Consider the following 12,224-nt stretch of genomic DNA (forward strand, 5'->3'; position numbering starts at 1 on the left):
ATGCTTTGACTTAACATTGTCTTTTACTCTCTCTGTCCGTTCCTGTTCTAACCAGACCGGGCAGTTGCATCATGCTCGTGATATCACACACTCTCTTTGTCAACACGAGGCCGAGTTGTGTGTTTGGCCCCGTGGGCCTCCACGTGCCTGCCTGCACACTTCGCTCTCTGCTTCGAAGGCCTTGCGCCGCCCCCCCTTATCTACAAAGGAGTGTTTTTTTTTTCTCCTGCCCAGTCCTTGACAATCTCAGTTCGGTCCAGGATGACAGCGACCGTCGCTCGAATTCACCCAGCCGTCCCCCACTGAACTGGTGGGAGTGGAGGAGTTCAATAGCCTTTGGACTACAAATCCCATCACCCCCCAGTTCGCATTCTGTCTCTTGGGCCCCTATTCCACAGCACTTTCCTCCCCCCCTTCCCTAATTCTCTTTTTGGTCTTTGAACCCTGATGGATTTTAGACCCTTGGATGGCCTTTGGCTACAGAATCTGTCCGGGTTTTATCACGATGCTGAAAACCCTGGATTATGAGTCCCAGGATCTCTCTTGGAACCCATCTCTCTCTCTCTCTCTCTGTGTGTGTGTGTTTGTGTGTGTGTGTGATTTTGTTTATTTTGCATCACAGAAGCCTGGATGTGTTTGTGCATCCATTGTGTAGCCAGAGATGACCGTAGGATAAAACCGCATTCCCCAGGCAAGCGCTTTTGATGGCACCCTTCAGCAGCTCACCATGTGCTTTCAACAAATGTTGCCAAGGCTGCTTTACACTGTTTATTGCTTTTTTCAGACCATGCGCCTCGTGATGGCACAACTCGGGGAGCGTTGCTCGGAGAGACACCTCCTTGTCAGGGCAGATTCTTATCTGGAAAAGCGACAACTTCAAACTGGAACACGAAACAGGCTTTCAAGCCATCCGTTCGGAGTTAGCACCCAAACAAACCCTCCGGCAAGCGCAGGGAATCTGCAGCTCTCCAAAACGGGCCCGCAAAACCTGCCGTCCTTCCTCTTAAAAACAAATAAAGGTTCCAGTCCTCATGGTGATGAATAAAAAAGGAGTGGTTTTAAAAAGAGGCAGGACGAGGCCTCCCTACCAGTTGGAGGGCTGGTCCATCTACTTCCATGTTGTCTCCACCATGGATGGCGCACCTTTTGATCCACCAGAGGTTACAAACTGCATCATCATCATCTGAGAACTGCAGAGTTGGAAGGGACCCTAGTGGTCATCCAGTCCAGCCCCTGTCAAGGAGGCAGAGCGGGGAATTGAACCCCCAACTTCTGGCTCCACAGCCAGAGACCTGAACCACTGAACTATCCAGCATTTCTTTAACTCTCAGCAGTGGTATTACCGAGAGCTTGCCAAAATAACTACAATCCCCAGGATGCTTTGGGGGGGGGGGAGAAGCTCTAAAAAAATAAACAGGGATAAACCTAGCACAGTAGCCTTACCCCCGAAAATGTTTTCTCCACCTCTGGAAATGATTACAAACGTCAGCTTTTGAGCTCACTGGTCTCTTTATGATGCACGATGTCACATACAAAAGGAAAGAGGGAGAGGCCTTTGGTAGCTCCCTGCTTGAGGAAGAGACCTGTGTGACCTCAAAAGCTTGCAGGGGTTTTGGCTTGGCCTAATCAAAGGCATCACTCCAACAGGGATCATCAAGTTTCTGTTAGGGTCTGCAGGGCTAACCTTTTGACGCCAGGGGAGGCTTTGGGGAGCGGATATGGAACATTTTGAAAAGGTAGAAAATACCATTAAATAGATTATCAAAACATTCAAGACTTCACAAAAGAAATAATTTGAAAATCTAGATTATTTTATTTTTTAAAAAATCATTGGCCGTGAGCGGCTGTAAAGAGTTTCCCACCTCATTTGCCAAAATAACTTGGTTGGGTTTTTGGGAATTATGCCCCTTGAGACAGCCCGGGGGAGAGAGGGAGGGCAGCCTTCCCTTTCTGGCCGCAGACTGCTAAATGTCTTGGGTCGACCTCCATCAGCAGCTGTGGGTCCCCCGCGTCCGGATTTATCCCCTAGGGGCTTGGTGGTGCTGCCTAGTGGTCACGGTGGGTCCGTGCCTTCCCCTGCGCCCGCCGGCCGCCTCTCCCGCAACTTGCCTGCCTCTCTCCATGCCTCCAAACGGTGCGCCTTTACGCGGCGCGCTTGTTCCAACCAGCCCAGCCCAGCCCAGCCAGGGGCGGTGGCCTCCTCCTGGTTCATAAAGCCCAGCTTTGTGGGCGGCCTGCCCAGAGCTGGAAAAGAGAGAGAGAGAGAGAAAAGGAGCTTTTACCAACCCAGCCAGGCCAGGAAAGGAGGCGGAGGGCGCGCCTGGAAAGCGAGCAGAAAGGGCGGAGCGAAGGCTTGTCCGCCCCGTCGAACAGGCGCTGAGCTCTGTGGGGTGCTGAGAGGTGGGGGGAAAGCAAGCCAGCAAACCACTGAGATCCCACCCCACTTCGCCCATGGAGCTGCTGATCCTGTGGGCCCCCTTGGTGGGCCTTTGCTGCGCGCTGCGCGGCGCGTCCGGAGACAGGCACACGGTGTTTTGGAACAGCACCAACCCCAGGTAAGCGCGGGGCCGGGGGGGAGCGCTCAGAGGGCTGGGGAAATGGGGCCGGGGAGGTGGGGGAGAGGGAGCCTGTTCTTCCCTTCGGGGTTACAGCTGAGTTGCGGAGGGGGGGTACCCAGCGCCCGCGTCCCGTTCTCTTCTGCGCCCCCCCCAGGAAATACTGCAAGGCTAACCAAAACTCAGATCCTTTTGGGGCGCTTTTGCGCACGGAGGTGGGGGATGTTTGGAGCTCTTAAGGCCTTCCGAGGTCCTCAATTTTGGGGGTGCAGTGTCTGCCCGCGTCTGAGGGACGACGCGGGGGTTCGGCGAAGACACCTCCACCTCCTGCTCGACTCTATTTGGGTCCCCAGTTTTGGCCTGCACTTCTCCAAAAATTAAAAAAAAACCAAACAGAGGTAGATCGTCCCTCACTCCAGGGGTCTTGTGGAGACAGGGGACCCCGAGGTGTCGCTCCGAGGTAGGACGGGTCGCCGGAGAGGCGTTCTCCAAGGGGGGTCCTCGATTTTAGGGGGTCACCCAGATGGGCTTTAAAAACAATCGCGTGAAGTTCGTCTGAGGAAGGGGATCCCCCCCATGGGGAAGAGATGGAGGTGCCGGGGGGGGGCATGTGGCTTTAATTCCAGGCGCTGAGGTCGGTGATCTTTGGGGGACCCACCACCCCTTTTGGATGGAAAGATGTTATTTTCTCAAAAATGGATGACTCCCCGGTGGGGCTGGCTGAGGATTTTGGGGCGTGTAGTCCCAGGAGGCGGGGGAAAAGAACAATGTTTCCAAGCGGGAGCGACTCCTCTCTTTGGCTGCTCCTGATCTCCAGACCGGGGCTGTACCCCCGAGGGGAGCAAATAGGGCACCCCTGGGTATAGGGTGGGCTTTCTGGTCCCCTCTCATCTCAGAAGGACTAGTTGTTATTTTCTTTTAAAGTTCGAAGCTGCTTTGGGCCCCTTTGGGGCCAACGAGGTGGGATAAAACCAAGGTGAATAACATCAATCCAGAAGGAATCGCTTTTGGCACATTGTTGGAGGGGGGTGTATTCAAAACTTCTGCATCCATACAAAGGCTGGAAGTTTTATTTCCTTCTCTCTCCCTCTCTCCACCCAACCTCCCACAAAAGCTGGCCCTATTATTCTGCCTCTGGCTTTCCCCTGGTTGATGGTCACCCGTGTGTGTGTGTGTGTGTGTGTGTGTGTGTGTGTGTGTGTGTGTGTGTGTGTGTGTGTGTGTGTGTTTTCTGTCTCTGCTGTGCTGTGCCCGCTGGCTGGCACGAGTCCCATCCAGGTCACCCCACAAAGAACCAGCGATCACCAAGCTTTGCGGTGTGTGTGAATCTGTTGTTGTTTCTGTGGGGTGGACGGTTTGTTAATTCCTTACTGTTTCTTTGTTTGGGGAAAAAAAACGAGGGAACGACCCCCACTGCCTCCAGGGATGGCGGAGGGGCCTTTCCCTTCAGCCGGCTCCGAGGGAAGGGCTGCTTGCCCGTGTGTGGAATTTGGGATGGTGGGAGAGGTACTTTTTGGCCTCAGGCAGCAGAATCTCTTGGGACAGCCACCAGAAGAGAGGGTGGGAAAAGGGAGGCCAGACTGAAAAGCTGAGGTTTTTTTTTTCCTGGTAAACATTGGCTTGGCACTTTGTGGTTTGGCATGCCTCCTGCATCGTGCGAGGTCACAAATCAGGAAGTGGCCAGCTCGCTGGGGAAGAGGCCAGATGTTGCCAGCGTGGGTGCCCTCGCCCCGACCTTCCTTCTCCGCCACCGAGGTGCCCCTTGCTCCCCTGCACGCACGCCAAGGCCCGGGAGAGGAAAAGAGAAGGACGCCCGGGCACCTTTGTGCCCCACGGATCCTGTTCGTAGCTGATGAGCGCTGTGTAGCCTTCCTGTTGTGTTTGGCCTTTTCGCCACTTATGTAATGGCAGCCGAACGCTGGCACACCTGGCGTACAAAATAATAATAATAACCAAGCAAGGAAAGCCAGCTTAATTTGACACCAATGATGGGTGTTATTTCTGGTTGGTGAAGACGAGAACAAGTAAGTCCTCTTGCGGCTCACGGCCAGCTCTGGCCGGGTGGCCTGGAAGCCGTCCCCGGGCAGTGAAGAGTTAAGCCCGCTACGGGGTTGTTTTGAAGCTGCACAGCAAGGTGTGTGGCAGGAGGAGGAGGAGGAAAGTGGGCGGCTTTGTGTTGGTGCCGGAGAAGCCCCGGACAGCTGTATCCTGTTATGGAAAAGCTCAAGGCCGAAAACCTCCCCAATCTCCTGTATATCCAGGTGGCCGCCTCCTTTCCAACCTCACCCTCCTCCAGCCAGCTTGGGTCCAGCTGTCCCCTCGCCCTCGGCCCAGGACGAGTGCCAGGGATCGGGGGCTCTTGTGGAAGGCAGCAGGGCACAATGGTTAGCTTTGGACGAAGACTCAAAGAGTCCTGTGTTCAAATCCCCGCTTGAACGCATGGCTTTGCTGGGCGACCTTGGGCCAGCTTTCGTCCCTCGGCTCGACCCTGCCTCGCAGGGTTGTCGTGATGTGAAACAGGGAGGAGAAGCACCTTGGGTCCCTTTAGGGTGAGTGAGAGGATAGAAACGTATCAAATAAATAACTATAAATGTGGTTGTAAACATCGGAGATCGATACAGTAGCTTTATATGGACCCAAATATAAAGATCTAAAGGCAATAAAGTTATAGATGAATAAGCGATCCTATGGTAGAGATGAGCGGCCTGCTGTGGGCCCTCCTGAGGTCACTGGACTACAACTCCCATCCTCCTGGCCTGCACGGGGTTGGAATCCCACCACATCAGAAGAACCACACGTTCTTTGTCTCTGTTACTCAGAAGTGCCACTTTTGTTTGCAGCTACAGAGGCCAAGCAACTGTTGGTCATTATCTGGGCAAATAAAGCCTCCATATTTAGGAGCAGTTTAGCTTTGAATACTAGTGTTTTCCAGCAAGGAAGGAATGTGGGCTTTGGTACCGAACGAAGGAGGGCTTTGGGACACGGTGGAAAATAGGCGTACCAGCTACAATGGAACTCTTGGAGTGTGATCCAGGAAAGGTGATCTTCCTTTGTAGAGCTTCCATGTGTAGGGGAAGTCTTCCTTGAAATACAAATTGTTGAGGAGGCGATGAAGCTGGAGGAAAGGGCTTCTGCCAGGTAGAAACTCCATATTTAGGTGCAGTGTATATCTGGATATTACAGTCCTGATGCTTTTTTTACTCTACCCGGAGCCTTCCTGGAAGGAATATAACCACGAGAAGCACAAAGCTGGACTACACAGGTTTCCGGTATCCCTTCTCTTGCAGCGTAGGGCAGATCGGATGCTGTTCTGCTCCGACAGGGAACAGTGCACTTTGCAGCTGCTCAGAGGCCCCCTTGTTCACAGAGAAGCACCAGGCGATCCACAGAACGTTTGAGGCAGAGGCAAAAGTGCTTCGGTTTCTGAATGTCCCTCTTGACGCCCCGAAATCGAGTCTGCCCCTCCACTTTTGCAGTGTCCGGGCCACATGGAGTCCACGGCACCTGGATCCTGCCAAGAGGGGCAAAGTTTGCCAGTGGGGCCGGCACCCGGTGGTGGTGGTGGGGTTTGGCCCGGGCCACAGTTGGGGAAAGTTGAAGGGGAGGGAACACACACACACACCCCACCGGCCGGCTCTTCTTTCCCAGGGTCATTTTCCCCGCTGGCCCGGACCTCTTCCTTCCCGCCCGGCGCTGGCGGGCATCCAAAGGAAGGCGCCAGGGGCACACAGGGCAGGAAACCTCTCTGTTTTCCTTCTGTTTTCTTTTTTTAAAAAGAAACCTAGCATTGCGATCTGTGTGTGTGTTTTTAAGTATACGTTTCTCCGCCAAGAGAAGACTGGAGACAGAGTTGTCTTCATTTGGACGCCGACTTCAGGCCTTGCCTTAAAGACACTGCCCTGCCTGGTGCCAACCTTCCTGTAATCTGCAAGGCCGCTGCAGGACACGGGAGGGTTTTCCCACGTGCTCCCCCCCCTCATGAAATGGGTACTCAGAGCCTGCTGTGGCCACCGAGGGCTGCCAGATACGGACCCCCCTCTGGCAACCCCCCCCCCAAGCAGCTGTGTTTCCTATTGGTGTCAGGCGTGGCTTGCGAAAATTCCCTACAAAATTACCTTCGGAGGAGGGAATGATCTCTTTGGACTACAACGGCCATCATCCCCCTTAGCTGAATGAATCTAGAGGAACATGGGAAGTGGAGTTCGAAGATGTAAATTCCCCCAAAAAACACCTTTGGACCTCCGGATGGGCATGGGCGAGGGCACCCTTTTGCCTCAGACCACAGAAGGAATCCCCCTTCTCTGTTTTGTTAAAGCTGGGGACGATGAGGGTTGTAGTGTATGGGCCTCTGGATTCAAAACAGGAGTGCCTTGGGAAAAATCATCCCCATCATCAGATTTATGTCAGCCGCCTCAGCTTGGCTGGATTGTCCTGCTTGGCCGGCTGACGCTTCTGCCACTTTAAATTGTGGGTTTGTTTGTTTTTTCGCCAGATGGTATTCGTAGGGATTCATAGGGTGGCCCAGCTTTTGCTGGAGTTTCATATATACCAAGTTGAAACCACATTTTGAGATCTTTTAGGGCAGGACCCTCCTGGGCTCGGCCATGCCGATTTTGCTCAAGGGGTTCCTAAATTTCATTGCATCCCAGAATATGTGAAATGGACCATCTCAATCCCTGCTCTTGACATTCTTCCTTTGAACAGACTGGTTAGTTGGTTGGTTGGTTGGTTGGTTGGTTGGTTGGTTGGTTGGTTGGTTGGTTGGTTGGTTGGTTGGTTAGTTAGTTAGTTAGTTAGTTAGTTCATTCGTTCGTTCGTTCGTTCGTTCGTTCGTTCATTCATTCATTCATTTGTTAACTATCCATTCATTCATTCATTCATTCATTCATTCATTCATTCATTCATTCATTCATTCATTCATAGGCATAGGTTGGAGTGTTATACTGAAATCATAAATAATTGTATTTTTAAATTATTTGAAATAGTTTTACCTTCCCCTTCTCCTTAAAAGGACCCGAGGGGGTAATTCTATTCCTTTTAAAGGGGGTAGAGCTGTTAAGCTCGGCCAGATGCAGGTGGCTTCTTCTACCCCTTGGGGGGTGGGAGCCACCTTTGACGCAAAGGTCAGGAGCCTGGGTGGTTTTTGGCCCTGGGGGAAAGAGATAAGCTACCCCCCCAGGCCCACCTGGAGATCTCTCCTCTCCTCTCTGATAAGAGGGTTTGCCTGCCACCCTGCCCGGGGTGGGGCGTTGCGAGGGTGGCTGAACCGGTTTGAATCCCAGCTGCGATGCCCAAAATCTTCCCTGCTCCGAGGAGGAGCCGGTTTGCCAGCTGGCGTGGAAAATCTTTAATAAGCACTCTCTGGGAACGAACCTAAAGCCAGCCCACCCGCCCGAAATCGGCTCCTCACCTTTACAAAGCCAACGAAACTCCCTGCTTCTCTCTCTCTCTCTGAACCTGTCCTACCTCGCAAGGTTCTTATTTTGAAGAAAAAAATAGGGAAGCGCAGAAGCGTAAGAGGCAGTAAAAGATAAATCAATGCCGCATCTTGTGTTTGTGAGCGCCCAAAGCTGATTGCAAGTCGCGTCTTTCTAAAACTTGCAATGGTAGGAAGTAAAATATAATTTTTTAAAGAAAAAATGTGTGTTATACATAAAGAAATAGGAGCAAATAAGGGCAAATTGCACGGTCCTCCTAAGCTTGCCAAAGTCAAAATGGAGCCCCATCAGATTCAATGGGGCCTGGCCTGAAATTCTTCATAGTCACAAATCAATTGCCTAACGGTGTCTAAATGCCAACGCTCTTTCTCTCTCTCTTGGCTTGGCCCAGGTTTCAGCGGGACAACTACGCCGTGGAGGTCCAGCTGAACGACTACCTGGACATAATCTGCCCGCATTACGAGGACAACAGCGTCGCCCCCCACGCCATGGAGCGCTACACGCTGTACCTGGTGGAGCGGGAGGAATACGAAACCTGCAAGCCGCATTCGAAGGACCAGATCCGTTGGGAGTGCAACCGGCCGGACGCCCTGCACGGCCCTGAGCGTTTCTCTGAGAAATTCCAGCGCTTCACGCCATTTACTCTCGGCAAAGAGTTCCAGCCGGGTCACGAATACTATTATATCTGTGAGTATCCCTGGAATGAAACCCTTCATTTTTGATTCTTCAGGCTGTGAGTTATCCCATTCCTCGCATGGATCCAAGATCATCTGAACCCATTTTACAGACGCCCCGAAAGGAAGACTGAGGGAAATAGAAGCGAATTAACCCTGTTGTTATAATTTGCTGTCACGTGGCCTCCGACTTATGGCAACCCCATGAATGAGCCCTCTCCAAAATGTCTTGTCCTCCACTGCTCTGCTCCACTCTTGCAGACAGAAGCCTGTGGCTTCCTTGCGGGAGTCCGTCCATTTAACTTTTGTCGTTCCTCTTTTCCTAACTAATCATAATCAAAAAGCCGGGGGTGGGGAGAAGGAGTAGAAGCTGAATCTGAACCCTATTCCTAGCCTGTTTCTGGCCACTATATACAAAATAATTTTAGAACTTTTTATGTACAATGGACCTTGGCTTGTAGATGTTTCAGGGGCAGATTTTACAGGGGGCCCGTAACAGGCTTTCTCCAGTATTTTTGCGTTTAGTGATGTGCCTTTATAGAAATTTCTGGGAGATCTCTTTTTTAAAAACCCTCTTTTTTTTGAACCCACCTAAGCCTGTACCCTGTCGCCTCATCTTGTGACAGTGAGTTGCGTAAGCTGTTTGCTTGTTGCCTCTTTCTGAAAAATTGTAACGGTAGCAAAAACTAAATAAATAAACCAAATTTTCTGCTGCATGATATTCTAACTAGATCCCTTTCTTAATTTCCCCACCCCCTTCCTTTCTTTTAGCAAAACCGATCCATCACCATGGAGAGGCCTGCCTAAAATTGAGGGTGTTGGTGGCCAGGAAAAACGGTGAGCATTCTAGCCCCCGACACGCATTCATGCAACCTGTTTCGTCTGTGTTTCTCCATCAAGAGTCCCACATTTTGGTCCTAACGGGGGGGGGAAACTACCTTATGGGAGGTGTATGGGGAAGGACCTCTTCGGCTGCCTTTGTCTCCCAGTAATGAGTGCCGGAACCTCCAGTGATGAAGTACATACAAGTGGTGCCTCGCTAGATGATGATAATCCGTTCCACTGAAATCACTGTTTAGTGAAATCATTGTCTAGCGAGAAGCATTTCCCCATTGGAATGCATTGAAACCTGTTTAATGCGTTCCAATGGGGAAGAACCATCGTCTAGCGAAGATCGGCCATAGGAAAGTCGCTTTGCGAACCGCCGATCAGCTGTTTAAATTGCTATCTTGTGAAGCTTAGGTCCCAAAAACACCTGTTTTGCGAGCGCGGAGGGAGCTGTCAAAATCGTCGTCTAGCGAAAATCGGTTTGCGAAGCAGGGACCAAACATTGTCCAGCGAAATTCCCCCATAGGAATCACTGTTTTGCGAATCACTATAGCGATCGCAAAAAGTCAATGTCTAGCGAAAAATTGTCATGTGGGGTACCTGTCTAGCGAGGCACCATTGTAATAATTAAAGATGGGCACGATCCTTGCTTTGGAGGTTCATAGGTTCCGTGAAGGGCAGAAGGTTATATGTGGATAATTCAAAGAACGTGGTCTTTACTGTGTATCTCTGTTTGCTTTCCAGGGCACACGCTGCCAGGCCAGGATCCCACCCAGAAGGGGAAACCCCAATCAGGTAAGTCCATAACAGAGCCGGGGTTGGGGAAGAGAGATCAGGACTGGGTGGCTGCGGACTCCGATTTCAAGGGGGCGGTGACTCCGGCCCACATTTTCTCCCGCGCTTTAGAGGCGCTGTCCATGGTGCTGAGCTTATTTTGGGCACCGCCCTTTAAACAACTCCTGTAAAGTTTGAATCAAAACCTGGAGCGGAGTTGCTCTCCCAGTGGGAATGGAGCCCCACTGGACAGGAGTGAGTCAAACTCAGTATGCTTTTGCCCTTGACCTGGATAGGTATCGTACTGCCATAGGATCCCAATATTTTTTTTTTCTCCCCCCACGCACGTGCAGATGATCCCGATGCCCCGATGTCGCGCAGCATGGGACACAATTCAGCTCCCCGGCCCTCCAGACCCTTCACCTTTGTCGGCCTGCTGCTGCCGCTGCTGCTGATGCCCCGTGGACCCTGAAGGGGGCGTGAGCTTTGAGGACTGAACCGAGCCAGGACGTGGCAGAGCTCGCCGGGAACTGGGGGACCCTGGTTTCCTGGGGTGCCCGAAGCAGTGGGCATGGCAGGATTAGAGGGGCTGAATGCCAGGGTCGGCCACTCAGCCGCTGCTATGTGTTGCCCCACGGAGCGTGGCCGGGTGTGGACCCGAGCAGGCCCTGAGCACTTTGCAGCCACCCGGAAGGTGGTGGGGACGATCCCACGCAGACCAGAGACTTTCTCTCCCGGAGCCGGCCAAAGCGCGAAGGGCCTGGCGCTCAGCACCCCTGCGGGTCAGAGGTGCACAAAGGCCACGTCGATGGGACGGACGGATTCTGGGAATGGCATGAAGCCACGGCACAACGTACACGACAACGGGCAGCTACCTTTGACTGTGCAGCCGGACTAAAATACGGGACGCTAAAATGGGGGGTTTCCTCGGGGGGTATCCCTAACTCTTTTTACTCCAGAGAAGCAAACTGGAAACTAGTTTGGCTTCACAGCTCAAACACGCACAAGAAGCCTTCGGTCTAGCAGGGAAGTGAAGGCATGTGGTTTAACCCTTCCCTGCTCTTATCTTTCGGGGTAGACTTCCACTGGACCTGGAGGTTTAGTTAGCTGCGGATAGCTGGGACTTCTACCAGGTCCTGCTTCTCTCCCTTCTTATAGATCCGGCCTTTCTATTTTCAGTTTGGGAGCGTGCCACTTCTTAACGTCTCAGGAACGTTAAGATTTTCCAAGACAGGAACTTTTTCTCCGTAGGTAAGAAAGGCAAATATTGACCGCCCTCCGGGCTCTTGACGTTAAGCCACATAGACAGGGGCTGCATTCATGAGAATAATTGTTTTTATATGTATAAAATAATGTGGGATCTCTGTACAGTTTTCTTTTGCTGGAATTTTTTTTATACTGAATAAACAACTGAAAATGAATTGGCTATATTAACACCCCGTGATACAAGCCCATATTGTATGGGTTTGTTGGTCTCTTTGAGTAGGGAGCAAGGTAGGGGGTGGAGCCTGTGAGCTGAAGGGAGGGGCTTGTTACATGGAAAGGGTGGAGCCTGGGAAATGGGGTGGAGCCTACTAGCTGATAAGAGACCAGTTAGGTCTGGAGATTTCCTTGCTTCCAGTTTTCCATGGGGTCACTCCTGATGAAAACTTAAAGTCATCGCCACCTTCTAACAGACTTGTATTAAGTTCTTCATTTCTCCTTCCATAGCTGGGCTACCACGTAATACCACGATTTCAACATCAACTCAGTTTACTTGCCCCCATCCTTTCCCTACCTGATGCAGAGATCTGTAGCTCTGAAAAGCTTGCACGCTTTGGTCGGTCTGGTCTGGTGTTAACACGACAAAGTTTGGGAGCTTTTTGCAGAGTTTGAAAAGCTGCTTTCTAAAAAGCAGCTCGTAAAAGTTATTACTGTGAACATTCCGATTTTTTTTCCTGGTTGGCTCTTTTTTT

The 12,224-nt window shown here is 51.6% G+C and overlaps 1 protein-coding gene across 1 annotated transcript; it reads left to right on the top strand.

The window, feature by feature from the left end:
• The first annotated feature begins 2,220 nt into the window (after window positions 1-2,220).
• Window positions 2,221-11,695, top strand: EFNA1 (ephrin A1). Its single transcript, XM_020797459.3, has 5 exons — window positions 2,221-2,555; window positions 8,385-8,680; window positions 9,439-9,504; window positions 10,240-10,290; window positions 10,623-11,695. Exons 1-5 carry the CDS (start codon window positions 2,452-2,454, stop codon window positions 10,739-10,741), a joined length of 636 nt encoding a protein of 211 aa, XP_020653118.2. The 5' UTR covers window positions 2,221-2,451; the 3' UTR covers window positions 10,742-11,695.
• Window positions 11,696-12,224: the final 529 nt, after the last annotated feature.

Source organism: Pogona vitticeps, chromosome 15 (assembly GCF_051106095.1).
Source record: "Pogona vitticeps strain Pit_001003342236 chromosome 15, PviZW2.1, whole genome shotgun sequence".
Taxonomy (NCBI): Eukaryota; Metazoa; Chordata; class Lepidosauria; order Squamata; family Agamidae; genus Pogona; species Pogona vitticeps.

What these genes read in the sequence shown, in the direction of transcription:
- EFNA1 (XM_020797459.3), top strand. Translation starts at nt 2,452, where the DNA reads ATGGAGCTGCTGATCCTGTGGGCCCCCTTGGTGGGCCTTTGCTGCGCG. An exon ending in TCACGAATACTATTATATCT is followed by an intron (nt 8,681 to 9,438) that starts GTGAGTATCCCT and finishes CCTTTCTTTTAG; the next exon opens with CAAAACCGATCCATCACCAT. An exon ending in GAAGGGGAAACCCCAATCAG is followed by an intron (nt 10,291 to 10,622) that starts GTAAGTCCATAA and finishes ACGCACGTGCAG; the next exon opens with ATGATCCCGATGCCCCGATG.